General features: G+C 40.1%; 2 protein-coding genes across 2 annotated transcripts in view; both read left to right on the top strand.

Moving 5' to 3' along the window:
* The window catches only part of cttnbp2nla (CTTNBP2 N-terminal like a), a 16,282-nt gene extending 11,451 nt beyond the window's left edge, over window positions 1-4,831 (top strand). The window contains exons 3-7 of the mRNA XM_005929729.2: window positions 1,611-1,844; window positions 2,308-2,415; window positions 2,564-2,752; window positions 2,840-3,010; window positions 3,141-4,831. Coding sequence (XP_005929791.1) covers window positions 1,611-1,844; window positions 2,308-2,415; window positions 2,564-2,752; window positions 2,840-3,010; window positions 3,141-4,076 — 1,638 coding nt within the window. The 3' untranslated portion in view covers window positions 4,077-4,831. The remainder of the gene's footprint in view (window positions 1-1,610; window positions 1,845-2,307; window positions 2,416-2,563; window positions 2,753-2,839; window positions 3,011-3,140) is intronic.
* A 4,779-nt stretch (window positions 4,832-9,610) lies between these two features.
* Window positions 9,611-19,869, top strand: wnt2ba (wingless-type MMTV integration site family, member 2Ba). The gene is made up of 5 exons (XM_005929730.2): window positions 9,611-10,237; window positions 13,060-13,280; window positions 14,101-14,378; window positions 15,213-15,477; window positions 17,905-19,869. Exons 1-5 carry the CDS (start codon window positions 10,074-10,076, stop codon window positions 18,132-18,134), a joined length of 1,158 nt encoding a protein of 385 aa, XP_005929792.1. The 5' UTR covers window positions 9,611-10,073; the 3' UTR covers window positions 18,135-19,869.
* The last annotated feature ends 494 nt before the right edge of the window (window positions 19,870-20,363 follow it).

The raw sequence follows: 20,363 nt of genomic DNA, 5'->3' as shown, positions 1-20,363 counted from the left end.
ATGAACAGCCCTACTGTCATACATATTCTGGTGTTGGCATATGTGTCATCCAATATCATATAATGCAGAAGTAGTGCTCAGGGTCAAGTGAATATCTTACGATACAGCGGTGCAGAGTCAGATATTGTCTTCACAGTAGATTAATGACTCTTGTTAAATACATGTCTGGATAGTTAAAGAATAACTTATAAAGAATAATCTATACTCTGTACGTCCTGTGTGCATTTCAAGTTCAGGTTTTATTCATCACTTCAAAAGACCTGTTGCCACTAGTGTTTCAATCTTTTCTCCCTGCTTCTCTTCCTTAAAAATGGTTTCTTGACAGCCACCTTTCCTTTGAGACTTTTCTGATGAGACTTCGGCGAACAATAGATGGATCAACTTAAAGGCCAGACAAGAGACCTGATTATGTGTCAGGTCTCTTGTCTTTTTTTTCTTCCTCCAAATGTCTTAAGGACATGACTTTCAGATATTTGGTGTAGATAGTTTTTTAGGCCTGTTGCTTCTTTCTTTGTCATCCAATCGTTCAGTCTCCACAAATCTTTAAAGGAAACACTGCACGAAAACCCGAGATATGCTACATTTTCTGATAATAGCGCTTTGGTTAATATCGTTAATATTGTTGGCACAAAAACACAGTTTTATGCCTGTAAAACTGTTATCTTTGGCATTTTTTGCACATTCATTTAAAGAGGTGGTAACAAATGTTTGTGTTTTTGTGACAGTCTGCTAATAACGGAGGGCCTAAAGATACAATTTAAAATTCGTTCTTTGTTAATTTGTCTGTTATGCATACATGGAGGACTGGCTCATTACTTCAGTTAGGTTCCCTTGGAATGATTCATAGGTTAATTCAATTCAGTTCAATTTTATTTATATAGCGCCAAATCACAACAAAAGTTGCCTCAAGGTGCTTCATAGATACAGAGAAAAACCCAACAATCATATGACCCTCTATGAGCAAGCTCTTTGGCAACAGTGGGAAGGAAAAACTCTCTTTTAAAAGGAAGAAACCTCCAGCAGAACCAGGCTCAGGGAGGGGCGGCCATCTGCTGCGACCGGTTGGGGTGAGAGAAGGAAGACAGGATGAAAGACATGCTGTGGAAGAGAGACAGAGGTTAATAACAGATATGATTCAATGCAGAGAGGTCTATTAACACATAGTGAGTGAGAAAGGTGACTGGAAAGGAAAAACTCAATGCATCATGGGAATCCCCCGGCAGCCTACGTCTATTGCAGCATAACTAAGGGAGGATTCAGGGTCACCTGGTCCAGCCCTAACTATATGCTTTAGCAAAAAGGAAAGTTTTAAGCCTAATCTTAAAAGTAGAGATAGTGTCTGTCTCCCGAATCCAAACTGGAAGCTGGTTCCACAGAAGAGGGGCCTGAAAACTGAAGGCTCTGCCTCCCATTCTACTTTTAAATACTCTAGGAACAACAACGTGTACCAAGTTTCGTTGCCCTCCATTCTAAAAAGGCAATAATAGCTAAGATTCTGATCAGTCTGAGAAGCCAGAAAACTGATACAGTTGCTACAGCCCAGTTACAAACATTGTGTGGAAAAAGGCTGACTCCTCTCTCTCTCTCTCTCTCTCCGCCCCCCCCTGCAGGCACAGCGTAAAGAGCTATTCATTCAGGAGCGCTATGGAAGGTACAACCTCAGTGACCCCTTCCAGGCTTTGCAGAGAGACAGTGAGGCTGTGGGGGGCCAGGACAAAGAGGCTGGCTGTTCTTCCTCCACCTCCAACCCTCTAGTGGTCCTCAAACTGGTGGTGAGCCACTGCAGGAGAATGCAGGAGAAGATGCTGGCCCAGCTGGCTGCAGCTGAGAGCAGGCACAGAAGGGTGGGTGGACGTGTGGTCCTTAATCAGAAGCGCTGGTAATGAGATGATTTGGAGGGGAAAAAAAGTTAAAAGTAATCCTCAGCGTTTGAGAAAGAAAACATAAATGAGGCAGTAGCCAGTGAAGTGCTGGCTTGTAATGCACTGTGAATAAAGAGGGTTTTTAAAATAGCTTTTTATGAGTTTTTGTGACTTTTCATAATGCAAATATTCAGTCAAATGATTTATATTTATATTATTTATTATATTTACTGTTGTTTATTATTTATTTATAACTAAAAAAGTTGCATATTCAAAAGATTTCATTTTTCTGTAAAATACCGCGTATGCAGTACCTCCAAAGCCCACCAGGCCAGGAGGCCGCTGCCCCATTTAACTTGTTTAACTGTTTTAGAGATAATCAGTATTAATGTTATTTTTTAGCAGGCCAAACTCAGATTTTGTCTCCCTGCTGTGTTTCCTTCAGGTCATTGCAGACCTGGAGGAGGAAAAGAGGAAGCATGCAGAGGATACAGCGGAGGGAGATGATGTCACTTATATCCTGGAAAAGGAGAGGGAGCGCTTACAACAACAGGTGCCTTCTCACTGATGACTCATCAAATATTTGTCCAAAATGTGCTAAATCAGTAATTTTCAGATGTTTAAGCAGCCATAGTGTGTTTATGAAAATCAGTGTATTTTCAGATTTTTTTTTTTTTAAATTTATTTCTTTGTGTTGCTAGCTGGAATTTGAGAGGAGTCAGGTCCGCCGGCTGGAGAAAGAACAGCGGCGCATTACTGACCAGTTAGAGGACGAGCGGGCTCAGCACAAACAGCTCTCCTGTGCTTTGGCCAAAGAGTGCAAGTGGGCCAGTGCCAGAGCTCTGGAGGAGGGACACCGACTGAGCGAACTGAGCCGTAAACTCGAAAAGGTATAAAAACATTTGGAACCCCATCATTGCCTAGCACCTGTATGTGCTTAGGCATATTCGATTTTTGATTTTCTTTTTCTGATGTAGGAAAAAGAGACTTGTCAGTCTCTTAGAAAAGAACTGGAGGATGAGAGGACAAAAGCTCTGAGGATGGAGGCGAGAGTGGAGGAGCAGCTGGCTGAGTTTGACACAGAGCGTGAACAGCTCCGCTCACGACTGAAGAAGGAGGAAGCTCACTGTTGTCAGCTACAGCATCAGGTTTGCACAGTCATCACTATGGAGGATGCACATTTGGCAAAATTTCTAATTTCATATAAACTTACTACAGCAGGGGAATCTTAGTGCAGAGTCACATTTCTGCATATCTTTTTATTTTTCTTGTAATCAGGTAGAAGAGCTCAAGAGGAAGCTGGAGGAAGTGAACACAATGAAGGAAACTAGAGGAGCCATTACAGCTCCAACTGAGCCAGGAGAAAAGGAGTGGGCCACAAACGTTCCTCCGGGAAAGTCATTAGTAGACTCTGTTAAGGTTGAGGACATAGAGGAGGACAGAAACAAGCCACCTTCACAGGCAAACGGTCATCATTGTCCAGCAGAGACTAACGGGCATCATGACCCACAGAATGGAAATGAAAATCCTCCAATTCAGACCCAAACATCGTTCTCTCCCTCCACTGCTGTTTCTCCAACTCTTCCTTGTTCCTCCCCCTACGCCTCACCCGTTCTTGCCAAACGGCCACCAACCAGCCCAAATCAAGAAAGCTTTCAGTCTCCCTACCAAGCCGGGATCAATCAACGTTTCCATGCTGCTCGCCACAAGTTTCAGGGTACCCCTGACCCAGAGCCGCAGTCCCAGGCTGTGCAGCCTGCTCTTCCTTTCTTGCCGAAGGACCCCTCTCCTGCGGCCGTCACCTCGTCGCCAGAGGCCAGCCCGGTCAAGCAGATTGCCCGCAGCACAGTTACTCAAGTCCTGTCACGTTTCACCACCGCCCAGCAAAGTGCTACGGCGAAGCTCGCCACATCGAACAACTCACCCTTTGGTACAGACTACCGCAGCCTGGCAGCACCTTTGTCTCCAATCATTGGAAGGGCTGCAGGGATGGTTCCCCAAGGAATAAAATCGCCCACCATTCCCAGGGCAGAGCGGGGAAACCCTCCACCAATCCCTCCTAAGAAGCCTGGTCTAGCCCAGGCCCCTTCTTCTCCAGCTGCAGTGCCCAGGTCTCCCAGCCATTTCTCTGATAGCCCCCTCGCAGGAAGCTGTGGCCTCACCTCCAGCCAGGAAGGAGTTAAAGAACTGGACATGGTGGTTTCATCTAATTAACCGATCTGCTTGTGGCAACATCCACATTTCATAATAAGATATAGGCTTGTATATAACCAGAGTTTTATCATTTCCTTTTTTTAAACAAATGACCCCTCAAACACTGTTATGCTGTTTGTATTTATTAGATTTATTTGAAATACGTGCGAGGGCACTATTGTAGGAAGTAGATGAAGAGCTGGTAGTAATGAACAATTACAGCTGAGTTTAAGTTTCATAAGGTGCATATTATGTTGTTACGATGTATAATTTTTTAATAGTGTCTTTCCATTTATTTTGTCTCAAGTATGTCGCTTTTTATTGTAAGAATAATCATCAGTAATTTAACCTTTGACCAGTGTAGGCTACAGAGTCATTTTAGTTTGCACTAGTGTTCTTTTTTTTTTTTTTTTTTTTAATTAAAAACCCAGTAGTCCTTACTTATTACTACATCTTATTTTAACACAACAAATAATCTGATTAGTGCCGTAATGTCATGTCATGTTTTGTTGTCTATTAATTTAATGATGTAGTTACAATAACTATGTAGACTCTGATGGTTATATGCAGGTGCTGTTGTAAAAACTGTTCTGATCATCATGTCTTTGTCCTTTATAACAAATCACTATAAGAAAAACATGTAGCCAATCATAGCTTTGATTAATATCGCATCCTGCCATGCTGGGTATTCCTCTGTTTTTAATTATATTTTTTACAGTACTTTTTTTTTTTTAGGCTGGAAAGTGGTATCTTTAATAAATATATCCTAAATTTTGTCATGCATTCATCTGTTTATTAGCCCTCCTACAGGAATTATAGTGTTTTAGGTATTATTGCCAATAACTTGTTTAAATAACATAAAAAAAGGACATCATTGGTGTTATATATATATCATATAGTATATATAATATATACTTATTATAGTAATATATATATTATATAATAATATACATAATATATATAATAATATATAAGTTACTATAATATATATATTATTTATATATATAAATTATAATATAAATCGGATTAATTCTAAAATACATTAACAGCTGCTGTCTGTGTTGACAGAGCATGTAGCAAACCTTTAGTCCGATTAAACTACTTTAATAAACAGAGTTTTTAATGTCTATTTCCCATAAGACACTTGTCTGTATCAGTGCATCTTTATGTCTGTTATCTTTTTGATCATTCTGTTATTTGCTCTGTTGTTCTGTTGTCTTGAAGAAACGCGAGTGTGTTGTCTTGAGCAGGAAAAGAGGAAAAAATGTTGTTTTGTTTTGGGAATGATGTGCTTGAGAGCAAGCAAACATTGCATCAAATCAACTCTGAAAAACATAGTCTAACAATCCAACACAGTCCATCACAGTGAATAGAATTACTGGACTTAACTTCATATCATACAATATTACACAGGTAATTTTAAACGTTGTGGCTTCTTTTTATGTTTTCAATATTGTACTGCCAAACCGTGTCCACCAGAGGTCAGTGCTTGATAAGAAGCCACAGGTGCCTTTGCTGAGTTGTGAATGGAATCAGATTTTTAAATCAATTTCTATATTGTACTTTTACATAAATATAGCTGTAAAAAACAAGTGTGTTTATCTGTGCATCTGTTTGTAATTTTACAGACTGAAAAATTGTTATTTCTCTACATGCATTAGAAATGACAGAAACCTCTGTGTGAAGGCCTTACATGCAACATTTATCAAGTAAGTTCTGTGCTGACAATGAGAGTGAATCCATTAACATAAGATATTAGGTTAGTGTATTATTTGCTTCTTTTTAAAAAAAATTTAGTCAGAGCAAGAAGCACCCATATCTTATGGAAATATATCTTAGATTGAAGGAAGGGTGTACTAAGAAGAGGATTTTTATATTTTGCTTTTGTTCCATTTCAAAAATGAATATGAGATCTTTGAATTAACTCAGCTGGTTGGTTTTTGTGCTCCTTGTTAAGAGAGTCAGTTAAGAGCGAGAAGCTAGATTGCGGCGATGACCTTTTATTAACCTTTTTTTTTATTATAAGTCCACACAAAATACAGAAAGAGGAGAAGCAGCAGACTAATAAATTGACACGGTGTGCATTCTCTCTGACTCGATCACATTCTTAGTCCGAGTGTCCTAGCAGTGAACACTCGCTAACTCGGCTCTTTTGATACACTAAATTACCCTCCTGGTTGCGGGCAAAGCAATGGGCGGTTAACAGGACAGGTCACCTCTCTCTTTTTTCAGTTCACCTAATTAACATTCCAGTGTAGGACAGCATAGCTGTACTCCACTTCTAACACAGACATGCACAGACACAGCAAAGCCCCATCCTTCTCCGCCTCCATAAACACGGGCTCAGGTTGATGAGCTGTGAGGGGTCACAGCTCATCAGCAGTCCGGGAAGCCATGCTGGCTGCTCACTCTGTCTCATACGCCACTGATGCCTTCAGCAGCAGGGCACAGAGTTCAAGAAATAGTCAGTAATTGAAAACGTTATGTGAGGACCCTGAAAATCTTGGTATTTAGCAAAATAAATATCAGTTACATTGTTTTGTAGTCTAGGTATGATAACTTCTAAAGTGAGTTTTCAGCAAGGTTATGCAGTTTTACCGATGTTAAGCCACAAAGGCAAAATATCAGCCTACCGAACTGATATTCAGATTAACTGGGCTAGATACTGCACACTCTGCAAAATATACACTCTATTTCACTATATATAAATAAATGAACTTGAACTTGAAAAAGGATTGCTGACAGCACATGCCTCTCCCTGGCATGCTTTATTACAATTTCAGACTAGGCATATGGTTGCAGTGTCATGTCGTGTGAATGAGATGATGAAACGGAGGTCAAGGAGGGAGCGCATAACCTGTCAGGAGCTAAACCACAAATTTACAGCCTCCTCATCTTGGAGTCAGACGTGTTCCAAGAAAGCACAGTACAACTGTCTGGCCGTTCATTTTATCGTCTGTATCGACGATGAGTGACAGCATTGGACCCCCCAAAATGTTGTAATCATTACGATCTACACACTCATCTGTGGTTGCAGTGGCCCAGTCACTTTCTCATTCTCCTGTTCCTTTTCTTTTCTTGATCTCATTTTCTCCATCCAAAATTATCCCGGGCCACGACACGAGCTGAGAATAGGAGCTCAAGCCCCCATATTGAGCCCCTTAAAGACCACAGCTGGAGCTGGCTCAAAGCGAGACAGGGGTAGAGGGAGGCCTGGATGATGAATGTTATCGCCACCATCACCTGCTCCCTGTAAAGCAATTTGTTATGGAGTTGTCACTGTAAAATAGCTTGTCCTGTGGTAAAGAAAGACAAGGTTACATGTAATGAGGATCATAGTATGGCCCTAAGGCCAGGTATGACATAACTGAAGGACAAACAGCTGGCCTATGTTTGTCTATGACATAGGACGAGAAGAGAAAATGTGCAGTAATAGACGAGCCAGAGATTTTAAGCCTTCATTACTAAATTATTATTGTAAAGAATGCAATGTTATATCAGTAAAATTTACAATTACATACTTATACAATGATAAATAGTACTTTTAAGAAAAAACTTGGTAAATTCTCAGCTGAAAAACAGTTTGCATTCACATGTAAAACACACTATTACATTTCCTCTCTGTGCTGTGGTATTTTTAGGCAGCAGCATTGTTATTGACCTTTACTTACATCCCTAAATAACACCCTGGATTTGCACTGATTAAAATGACTTCACACACTCATACACATGACATCTTGGTCTGCCTACCTGCTGGATACACAAGACACTGATTTACTCACCTAAGTCGAAGGGATACAAGCCAGAAATGTCCTTGAGGTGGGTCAGATGTTTCCACATTACCCAGATGATATTGGATCAGGACTGCTGGTATGAGCTGAACTACAAACATGCGCTCCAGAGGAATTACAAAGGGAGTTTCAAATGCTTGTACCAAAAAAGAACATTTTATTCTCCCACTGTGTTGCATGGCACAGAGGAAACTTTAGTAATTTATTAATCATTTTTCAGCAGAAGGGAATTATACTGAGCACTATGCCAAATTTTGGATAAACCGCAGAATACTGCAGGACGTGACAGTTCTAAAAATTGTTCAAGATCGACAATAAATCTACTTTTATTCACGTGGAGCTCAAATTAATAAAGAAGGAAATTTTTATTCTACATGTTCAGTTGTAACTGGAGGGAACTCTTGCAGCATCTGGGCTTTCAGTGTCTAAACGTATACTGGTGCATCTTTCATCCATGTGTACGCCTCTTACATGACCTTTGTTGTAAAAAAAAAGGAGACGGGGAGGCAGAAGAGATATTTAGCCGTGATTACTAAGAGAAACAAAAAGAATCAAAAATGACAAACATGAGGGAAGCCAAACAGTTCAACAATCAAATGTGTTCCTCTTCACAGGGAAGGCGTAGGTGGCCACAAACACACAGGCCACACGCTTTCAATACAAAGACACTCTAGCACTGGGGTTTTACTCTCCATCACCTTAAGTATTTCCAGGCCTAATTGCTGAGTGGAGTCAACTTTTAGCAGTTTGATTCAGTTTTATTTATACAGCACTAATTCGCAATAACAGTCACTTCAAGGCCCATTATATTGCAACATAGTGACCCTACAATATTAGAGAGAAAACAGCAACAATCAGATGATCCCCACTGAGCAAGCACTTGGATATAGTGGAAAAGACGAACAGAAGAAAACGCAAAACACACACAAACAGCAAAAGCACTGCTTGGGTGGTTCAGATCAGGTTTGGTGTAGATTGCAAGCTTGATGTCTTCTCTTATATGTATATATTATACACATACATGCATACAGTTTATTAAAACATATGCATAGGAGTGGCTTCGTGCAATGTACGGTAAACAAACAAAACAGAAGAATAAGAGCAAAATCTGGACCGGATCAGTATTGTGTAATCACCCTTTGCCTTTTACCTTATGAGTGCATACCTTTGCATGCATCTATTGGATCTGTTTCTTTTGGGGAACTCTCTCCTCTGTTCTATAGATGCTGTTAAAGGTTATATTTACTGTAAAGCCAGATTTGCAAAGAGTTTTGCTGAACGTAATAAACAAACTGGCCACTTAATGACAAGTTTAATTTTGGACTGAAACTTCTGCATGTCAGCGATTGTAAATCTGTTTAAACATGTGTTCCTTTGCCAGGGACCACACAACCTGAAATCTTAAAAAAGATGAGACCAGTTACATTAGAGGAGCAGATGCAATGAGCCCTGGGAAGGATTATGTATTTCTGATCATGTGTAAACGCTTACACACTTGCATCATTACTGAGATCTGATTTTTCCAAACTAAACTTTCTCTCATATGACAGAAAGAGAAAACAGAGACAACCTTCTTACCGACCTTTTAATTAAATGAGCTAACGAACTGTGATGCAGGTGTAAATTAAAGAGTGGATTAATTGATTTGCCGGGAGAAGTCAGGCAGAACCTCCTTTCCTTCTGTCTGCAGATCTGCATACCGGTCTCTGTAATTTTTTGACAAAGGGCATTGGTGTGGTGAGAAGGGAGGGAGGGGAGGCGCAGACAGCTGACGCACTGAAGAGGAAAGCGCAGCGTTTCGGTGCGCATCTTCATTATCGGCAAGTGGGATGAAAGGTGAGCAGCGCCTGTCCCATCCACGCAGACACTTTTCCTATGTCAGGATCTGATTCGAGCGGCTTTTATCAGTTACGAAACTGATCATCGGCATTGGATTTTATAGTTTGCAACTTCTCACAGATTTAGTGAAGCCAGATTCGGAGCGCAACAGCTGAGGAGAAGACGTGAATCTACGCAAGATTGTCTGAAACGAAGGACTCATCCCGCTCACTTAAGTGCAATGTCCAAAGCTTATGGATGTAATGCTAGAAAATCAAGGCTGCATTATGACAGCGAATAACTGAGGGATCTCAAAAGCACTTTTCCTCTTTCCTAACTTTTATTTCCACCAGATGATGGAGGACGCGCAGGCGTCAAGGACTTTCACGCCTTATTGCACAGCCAATACATGAAAAGAAGAAACACGATGACATCTACGGGCTTGTCGGAGAAAGCAATGAGGATCAGAAATGGGGCAGGAAACCACCATCACTCCAAACCCATCTCTAAAATATACTTCATCTTTATTTTGCTCCTGCTCATATTCACACCGATAGTGGATTCATCGTGGTGGTAAGTTTCACCACTGAGAGGAATTTGATGGTTCGTCCGATTGGTTGGTGTCACATACCAATCGAATATAAAGTACGACTTACAACAACGACAACAAGGGCAAAATTTCACCCAGAAAATATAGATAACGATTAGTTTTAATTAATTAAGTTTGCAGTTGAAAAAGTTATCTTACAGTGGATTTTATTGTTTAACCCTATGTATCCTTGTCCTTGGAGCTGTTACAGATTTAAAGATGAGAAATCCGTCTGTTTATATGTAATTTACACCTGCTTACTTCTCAGATTTTCTAGTAAAAGATCTACTTTGCTCACATGAACATCCACATCCATAAACGAAAAGAGCAGGCTGTGTATCCAAAGTTCATGAAGATTAATGATGTTGATGTGTGTGTTTGGGTGTGTGTGTATGGGGGGAAGGGGGCGTCTCCCCTATCCATCTATTTTGCCCAGAGTACACGGCAGGTGCAGGCGTTGGTGCATGAATAAATGCCCCTTGATGATTTCTCTTGAGGTTTTCAAGACCTAAAACATGCTGGAGACCCCCCACCCCCAGTCTCTCTCACCTGACATTGTTGTTCTCATATTTCAGGTGACACTTAACAGAAAACCTATTAAATGACTTTACATTTAACTAGCCAAGGGAAACCCCCCATTTTAAGATCTTACCCTACACTTCATAACAGTTAAGATCTAATTTATGAATTTATTTAAAGCTAAAACGCACCCATTGTAAATAATGCTATGTCTGGTAATTTCCCAAGAGAGCCGAAAGCACATATCATCCAATTTGCTCTTGAGTTTCCCTTTCAGGCAAATTCAGAGTAAACTGTGAATAAATCGTTGAGAAATTCCAAAGAAAAACGTAATTGATTCCTGCTTTTTTTTAAAATCTTCTTTTGAATTGTTTAGGCCTATTTTTAACTATTGCAATAATTTATATAAGCACTGTGCGCCTTGCTGCACTTCTCTCTTCTTCTGTGTGTGTCCTCATGGAGAGTCAGGGGTCCTTTGGCACAGCTGGTTTGTACAACACACAGTAAACACAAGCAGTGCTTCTGTTCTGCTATACTGCTCAGGCAGATAGTTGCATCTAGAATGGGACTGGGACAGCCATAAGAGGAGTGGAAACTACCTGCTATATCTGTTTCTGTCTCAGTGGCCAGGCAACACAAATGCGGCTGCGATTAGGGACTATAATGATATCCGGATGGAGAATAGAGTGTGTAGGCTTATAGATGGACTGAGGGGGGAGTGCTCATTTGTACTGTAGATGACTGCCATGTCCTGTTGATAAGAGAACCCCCAGAGTCACAATGCAATCAGCATGTGATCACCCTTCTTAAGAGTTGTTGGGGATTATTTGAAGAAAGCAGGAAGCAAATGCATTTCACTGAACGAGAGGAATGTAATAATCTCTTCAACATCCTGAATATCTGAGTCTTAAGAAGACAATGGGGATGAATGTGAAGAAAAATAGGAACACTATCAATAATTTAGATTCATCGAAAAACATTTTACACGGGGAGAAAAGTAAACTAGTAACGTTAACTGGCACAGAAGACAGTAAAAGAAAAACAGTTTGTCCTCTCTTTGTCTGAAGGCAATAAAATCCACTTAACAGCTTTACTATAGCTTACTTGATGTTTAATGTTCCATAAAACAAACCAAAGAACTGCTTTTGTCCTGGGGCAGTCTCGTGGTTTGCTTAGATACAACTTTGCAAAACTAAGACATGCTGCCTTGTCTTTTTAGAGAAGAGCCTTTCTCCTGGCAACTTTTCCAAACAAGCCATAATTTACTTGCTTTATTATTATTTATTTATCTGTAATTTCTTTGAGTATTGCACATGACATTGTGTTAACACAAACCTGAATGCTTCAGACCACACCTGCTAGGAGCACCTGGCTGTTTAATCTTTTAAATTTGTCAGTTTGTTAAATTTATGCTGGTAATTGTTTTCTTTTTTTTTTATCTATTTCTTTTGCTAGTTTAAAATTCTCCATTAGTGGGAGAGCCTTTCCTATTTTTGCACTAGCCACATTTGGGAATATTAAAACATTTTTTTAAAATATATAATGAATATTTTCTACCATACTGCTGTACCTCACTGAATGGCAACTGAATTAAATGTTGCTCAGGGGTTGCTCCATGACTGCAGGCTGCACTTGAGAACCCTGTGATTACAAAGAAGGAGCACTGAGTACAGATGTCTGATAGTTAAAGGGCTTTTTTTAACATGAAAGCAGCAGTGATCAGTAGCAGGCTCCTTTGAGTCCATAGAATTTAATGAGCTCTTAAATGTTGGTTACCCATAATATAACCCAAAGATTTTTTGGGGGACCCTCTATATCTGGTAAACACTGGAATCTTCTTCACTCAGAGTTCCCAATTTTTTACACATTTGATTAGAAATGTGAATTGTTTGAAGATGTAGTCAGACCAGATTTCACGCTGACAGCTTACATGTGTTGGCATTTAAAACAAGTAGCACACCAAAGGCCATGTAGAGTGGGCTTCACCCCATTACCCTAAATGCAGCAAACATACGTCTCTGTTATTTGTACTATCTCCACTATTTGTATATTTCTTGAAAATCAGATTGGACTTAACCTCTTGCAAATCAGCTAGCTCAGCTAGCTACACATTTTTTCTGTTTTTGTCTCGATGAAAACAGGAAGGCAAATTTGAAAGTAAACTCACTGGAAAAAGAAATCCTGGCACACAGTCTAGTGACAGCTGCAGGTGCACTACCAAAGAGTGTGCTTTCAGGGGAATTGTCCTTGAATTTACCAACACTGTGTTCGATGGATCTGTGCGCAGGTACATCGGAGCTCTGGGTGCGCGGGTGATATGCGACAACATTCCCGGTCTTGTGAACAAGCAGCGGCAGCTCTGCCAGCGGCACCCAGACCTGATGCAGTCCATCAGCGAGGGAGCCAAAGAGTGGATCAAAGAGTGCCAACATCAGTTCAGACACCACCGCTGGAACTGCAGCACGCTGGACCGGGACCACACTGTTTTTGGCAGGGTGATGCTCCGAAGTGAGTCTGAACATACATGGCTAAGGCTTCTATCTGTGTGGTTCTTTGTGCGTGACAGTGGTTGTTTATATCAGTGACACTCAAGTTAATCATCCTCATAAATGTCTCCTCTGTTATCAGATAAGCAGGGAATTAATAGGTGTCTTATTAAATCAACTTTACCCCGGAATGCAAACAGAAAGAGAAATTGTTGTGGGTTTTTTACCTTCTCAGGAATGAAGGAACATTGGGAAAGTGGATGTTCTCTGAAAACAAGTAGCAGATTGAGAGATCCACACTGGTGATGTATAAACAGTAATAGGAGATGTAAATATTTGGGTAGATGTTTCTGGCAGCCAGACAAAGCTTTACTCCCTGACATCTCGCCTGTGTTCTGCTTCATTGCGTGAGCAGGAATGAGAACAGGAGGAGGGTGGGACAGCCAGACCAAATAACCTCCAAAATCTCCTCTCATCTAAAATGAAAACACTGCTCAATGACTTAGAAAGCTGCCATCTGTGCAAATTAATAGGTGAAAGGAGAGTCGGCTGGTCTAATGTTATAGCTGACATGCTGCTACCACTGTCTGGACCATCCACCATAAATGGACTGATCTTGGTATGCCTACTTTGTAGAATGTAGAAAAGAGATGACTGCTATACTCACCAATAACACATGACTCTGGGCACTAGAAGAACAGCTGAGAAAAACAAGTGCTATGACAACTTTTGAATAATGTCACATGTCAGATATAGGCAATATTAGGTCTCTCTTTACCAACAGTCATAAGTTACTTCTTTAAATGATTGCAATTGCAACGCTCCCTTCCCCGTCTATCCAGGCAGCAGAGAGGCAGCATTTGTGTACGCCATCTCTTCAGCAGGAGTGGTCTACGCCATTACCAGGGCCTGCAGTCAGGGGGAAATGAAGATCTGCACCTGTGACAGTCAAAAACGAGGGCGAGACAGTGACGACAAAGGCAATTTTGACTGGGGCGGATGCAGCGACAACATCAACTATGGCATAAAATTTGCCAAAGCTTTCGTCGACGCCCGTGAGAGGATGGTGAAAGATGCTCGAGCCCTGATGAATCTGCACAACAACCGATGCGGTCGAATGGTCAGTGGAAACGTTTTTTATATTAATGTTTAAGCTTTATCTCTTAGGGGAATTGTAAATTTAGACATATTTAGGAAGTAACAATGAAAACAAAAAAGTAAGAGAAGCAAATACCTCTCCAGGCTTTCTGAAGGTTCTTCATCAGTCCTTGCACCTGAACATTTTCAGGGGATGCTTTAATTGTTGTTTTTGTTAAACGTAACATTGACCTACAAATTTATTGAAACATAAAAAGGCACCCAACTCAAGCGATGAACCCTTTTTGTGTCTGCACACAAGAGATAGCTTAACAAAGACCCAATGAAAAAAAAAAAAAAGTAGAAATAAAAACCAAAAAAAGACGTGTCACAAAACCTGAGAGATACACATGGCCCTTCAACTCATCCGTCTTCTGTGAGTCATAGATTGGTCTCTCCAAGCTTAAAGTTGGTCATAATAAACATCGACTCTTAAAATCATTAGAAATTCTTTTTTGCCTAAAGATGTCTTCAACTACTAGACTAGTTGACTTACTTGACTAGGAAGTAAATCTCTTAAGACTAAGAATCTGTTTATTGAGAATATTCCGCATTATCCCAGCATCTATTGATGATCCAGCATAATGCATATTAATATGATAACTGCATATGAGGGTCCCATAGCATTAAATTCTGCACTGTTCAAGTTATTGACATGGCTTTTTCAGTAAAGACGTCTCTGAAGGATAATGACGTAAAAGCTGTTACATTAAGAATATTTAGCTAACCGTTATGCTAGGAGAGCTTATTACACCTACATCTTCTCTTGTACAACATTGTTGGCTTGACACTGTGTCACCTTTGATCTCTGCTCCAGGCAGTGAAGCGCTTTATGAAGCTGGAGTGCAAGTGTCATGGGGTCAGTGGTTCCTGTTCTCTCAGAACCTGTTGGCTGGCTATGTCTGACTTCAGGCGAACTGGAGACTATCTTCGCAAGAAGTACAACACAGCCGTCGAGGTAACCATGAACCAAGATGGGACAGGATTTATTGTGGCTGACAAGGACTTTAAGGGAAGCACCAAGAATGAGTTAGTCTTTGTTGAGAACTCTCCAGATTACTGTCTCATGGACCGTGCAGCAGGTGAGACACACAAATAAGCTACAAAAATAAAAGCCCTTGCTTTATATTGTGTACATCCACAGTCCTCAGTCAGAACAGCTTTGACTAGTTGAGGGATGGACAAGAGATCTCTGAGGGTGTTAATTGGTATTTGGCACCAGCCTGTTGGCAGCAGATCATTTGGGTCCTGCGATTGCAGCAGGTGGGGGTTTCCGTGGATCTACTCTTCCCAGCATATTCAACAAATGTTCGATTACACTGTGGTGTCTGGAGGCCTGGTCAACACCCTGAGCTTTTTTCCAACACCAGCAGCTTTTGTAGTGTAGTGGGAAACACTGTCCTGCTGAAGGAGGCCACTGTCTTTGGGAAAACAACGTTTAGGCAGGTGATATGTGCCACTAGTGAGACTAGTGAAGTTTAAAAGAAGGGTTTTTATTATTATTATTGGCCAATGCTGATAATTCTTAAATAACTTGCTTGTGCTAACCTGCTAATTCTGTTTTTAACATGTCAAACTTTAGTAAAGTGCCACTGTTACACAAGAGTAATATTATTATGACAATCATTTATTATTACAGTAAAGAAATTGCCTTAAGGAGGGTCCTTTTAACTTCTGAGGAGTAGCATATTGATATGTTGTGTTTGTGGAAAACATCAGCAACTCACATTCTGAGATTCAGTGAAGTCCTTTTGAAGTTGTGCTTAAACAGTTTAATCATTTTTGTGTAAAATACTGTTATTATTATTTAATTTAAAATCATGAGTATGTTGTTATGGGATGGGGCAAATAGGACCGACTGCTTAACAAAATCTATGAGAATCAGAGACTCATTGACTGCAGGCTTGCATTCCTTCACAGCTTAAAGTTCAGTGATTTGACCTTTAACATCTCCTTTAATACCTAATGTTTGCTTTGCCTTGTTAGGCTCATCTCTTTCCTAAAGTCCAGCTCCTTCAGTAGAGCGTGAAGAACTTTGCTAACTCACTGTTAATATGTTAGGGACGATGGCATGTGCAGGGGACACGTTGGTTCTAACTTAACAGATTCTGTCACTCCTACCTGCGGTTAGCTTGGCCGCACTTTGACAACTGAGATGCAAAGAAGGTGTGTTTGCTCAAAGGAAAAGCTGCCTTTCCTTGTTAAAAGGTGATCTTAAAAAGTAGCCGATGACCCTCTTCACCACTAATCTTCATTGTATAGGAATTCACAGCCTAAGGATACATGCAGGCTTATTTTTCAAATCTTTCCTTTGGTCAGCATTAAGCTCCACTCCCTAGAGCCTGAGGGGAAGATCTCCTCTTATCCTTTGTTCTCTCTACTTCTGGGATGCTTTGTTAATGGACCTGGCACCTGATCTTAGGCTTGGATTTTACACCTGAGTACATGAACACAATTGCATTTAGGTCTGAGACTATTCTGTTGGGAAGCTTATAGCCTGCTGAAGAGTGAGGGAAAGTGATATTTTGCTTTGGCAAAACAGTTTCAGTTTTCAGCATCAACATGAACATTGCCAATAATAACTTCTGCCAGCTTTCACTCCTGGGCATCCACGTAATCATGGAAAATTTTCAAAATGCTATTACCGGTAAGCTGAGTTGGATGGCACAGTGCAGTGGATCTGTGTCTACCCCAGCTTCCTTCTGAGCACTGAGACATGCCTCTTAGGTTAAATTGGGATTCTAAATGGGTTTTAGGTGTGAACGCACAGGAGATAAAACACTTAGGTATATTGAAAAAAGTGCTCTATGGATACATGCGAAAAGGTGAATGTAGCTTATGGTGGAAAGACATTTGAGCGGTCAGTCAGACTATTTATTTGTGGTATAAATCGTTCAGTTCCCCAAGGGAATGCATAGACGGGAAACCCAGTATAGTTACTGGATGTGCACAATTAAAGTTCTATATTATGCCTACTTTAAAATAAGAAGCAACTTCTAATCAAGGAGCTGTACTTATCAGTGATTTAATAATGAAAGCACACAGAGGTATCACCCCTCTCTGCAGCTCTACAGGACACATCTTTGTTTCATGTTGATCAGCATCATTTCTGTCAGCAGCAGGTATTTCTGTTCCCTTAAATCTAATTGAATCTGCTGCATATTATCAGTCCAAATCAATTGTTTTTTCTAAAACAAAAAATAAAAGAGTCCCTGACCTTTAAAACTTTAACATATTACAGAAGTGTCATGAAATCCACTGCTTGTGTTAAGTTAAATTTTATATTAGCTGTTTAATATATGTAAACAAAAGTATCATACGTATAACAAACATTTGATTTCTTTCATCCTAACCTGTATTTCTTATAGTGATAACTATTTATTTTAATAGTCTGGCAGGGCATGCACAGATGGCTGTCTTCTAATAAACTAACCCTTTTCCTGTCAGTTGCAGTACCAATATTCTTTGTATGCCAAAACAACATCTCTGGTCCTTTATTCTCATTATAGGCTCCTTGGGCACAGCAGGCAGAGTGTGCAACAAGTCCTCAAGAGGCATAGATGGCTGTGAAGTCATGTGCTGTGGGCGTGGCTACGACACCATGCGAGTCAAACGTGTCACTAAGTGTGAGTGCAAGTTCAAGTGGTGCTGCGCTGTGGAGTGCAAAGACTGTGAAAACGTAGTGGACGTTCACACCTGCAAACCCCACAAGCGACCCGACTGGCTGGACGTAACCTAGGAAGGAGAGCGGACAAATCAAACGTGCACCTGACTCATTAGCCTGTGCACTAATGACTCCATTCTAGTTGGGATCTTTTAACTATAATACCTCTGGCTTTTGATGCTTTTATACTTCACAAACATTTGTTAGGTGATAGTAAACTGGAAATTAGAACCAGTTACTGATCATGTGCTGCTTTAAAAAGTGTTTTAAAAACTAATGTGCGGAGCGTTTTTGAATCAGACTTTGAAACTTTGATGCAAAATGGCTTAATATTATATTCTGTTGTAAATGTACCCTTGGTTGAGGCAGATATATGAGCTACTGCCTGCTTCTTGTTTTATAGTATGTAAAAACTGTGTGCACATAAGAGATGAAAGAGATAATCACAGTAGTACTTTGTCTGCCGATCGCTCCTTCAAGGTTGCCTTGTACACCTCTGGACTGATTCCCATTCTATTAGAACACTCCCTTTTAGTGCACTCACACTCCACAGTGGCAAAACAGTGACCTTTAAATTTTTTACTTAATTTTATGAAAAAAGATCCAAGTTGTTTAGAACCAAATCTAATGGGTAGGGTGAGTGGTCCAGATGTTACAGCAGACCTCTGCACATGATTACTTGGAGACTGGTGTTAGCCTGTGGTTTTTGCTTTTCCAAAACTTCCAACACTTTTTTGATCCCACCGTGCACCTGAAACCACTGCTGCTAATTTGTGCAGCTATCAAACTAAATAAATATAGTGCTTTCCAAGAGGTCTTTCTTAATTAAAGCCAGGTAATCACATTGTAAGGTCAAAGGAGCCACAAATAGAAGAGCAAGCAAAGACTTATCATTTACAGTGACAGCTCACTTTGTGTACAAGGGTTGTGGTAGATTTAGGTGCATTGAAAGAAAAAGGACACACCAACGCAACAAAATAGCCTCACAAAATTTGGTCTGTTGTTTGAAAGATACTTGTACAGTATGCTAATATTTGACTGTAACAGATCTAACAAATCATTCAGCTTCATGGAAAAAAAAAGTAATTTCTACCTCCGGTTCTTTGTTTTTGCTTCCATTATTACTGTGAACTTTAAACAAATTCCATAGGCCATGCTAATGCAGACAAGTGCACAGTAAAAAGAGAAATACAAAGCTTCTTTATTTTGGACGTAGTGACCCTCCAAAATTGTAAATTGCAGTGTCATACAACTGCATTATAATGAATACAAACTATTAAACCGGCCCTCCTGATATGTCACTGGAGCTGCAAATATTTTCAAAACTCAATATTAGTTTCCAGACTGATTTATCTTAAATAGAGCTTTTGTTTAACATTTGCCTTATCCTTATTACAAAGGCCAAAACAGCATATTTGTTCAGCCATCATATTGTGACAGAACATATTTATAATGCAATCTTATGCAACTGTGCTTTCAGTTCTTTGTGGACACACTCACTGGCTCTGGCCGGTTTTTAAGAAGTGAATTATTTCATGAAACAAAGCCAAGCCATTGCAAAAAGAGCACTGAAGTAGCTACAGACCTTGCATTTGGCTTTCTAACATCTGGCAATGCAGCCAGACATAGTGTTAAGCCATTGGAGACACAACCCTCAGAGGAGTTTATAGATCTAAATGAATCTGACAACAAGCTGTGAAATGCTAAGAGTCAACAAATTGTTTCAACTCCACGTAATGAGAGGCACAGCCAAAATAAAGTGCTTTGGACAACAGCAAATGACACCAAGTCAAAAGTTAATTGCAAGCAAGAAAAAAAACAGAAAAAGCCAGTTTTGAATGTAAATGAAGAGTAATTTAGCTGTTTTTGAAAGATAAGAGGAAAACTGTTTCAGATTGTGGGCTCAGGCCTGGACCTGTGCTGTTCTGTTCATACTTTTAATTCCCAAGTTCTTTATAAGTTTTAACATGCTATATTCAATCCTACATCTGTAACCACAGGAGTTTCACTGATTTGGATTTATGGAGCGCCAGTGTCATAATTATGAGTTCATTTGGTTCTGTTCGGTCTACTATTAAAAGATGTCAACTTCCAGATGTTTTTCTTTTTCTTTTTTTTTAATTCCAGGCAGAGAAACAGTAATAATAATATTCTCAATTAAGCCTAAGGGCCTATAACCCACATGTATATATTTGGGTTTTAGGTATTCCCCTGGTCTCCTATTACAGTTATCATTACCTTAGCTATGGCATGGACGGGATAAAAACAATGCAAATGACCAGTTTGTTTGTTTTTTTTTAAAGT

The sequence above is a fragment of the Haplochromis burtoni genome, unplaced genomic scaffold (genome assembly GCF_018398535.1).
Source record: "Haplochromis burtoni strain Fernald_Lab_line unplaced genomic scaffold, NCSU_Asbu1 Contig_125, whole genome shotgun sequence".
Classification (NCBI taxonomy): Eukaryota; Metazoa; Chordata; class Actinopteri; order Cichliformes; family Cichlidae; genus Haplochromis; species Haplochromis burtoni.
This window is presented reverse-complemented; position numbering and strand designations above follow the sequence as displayed.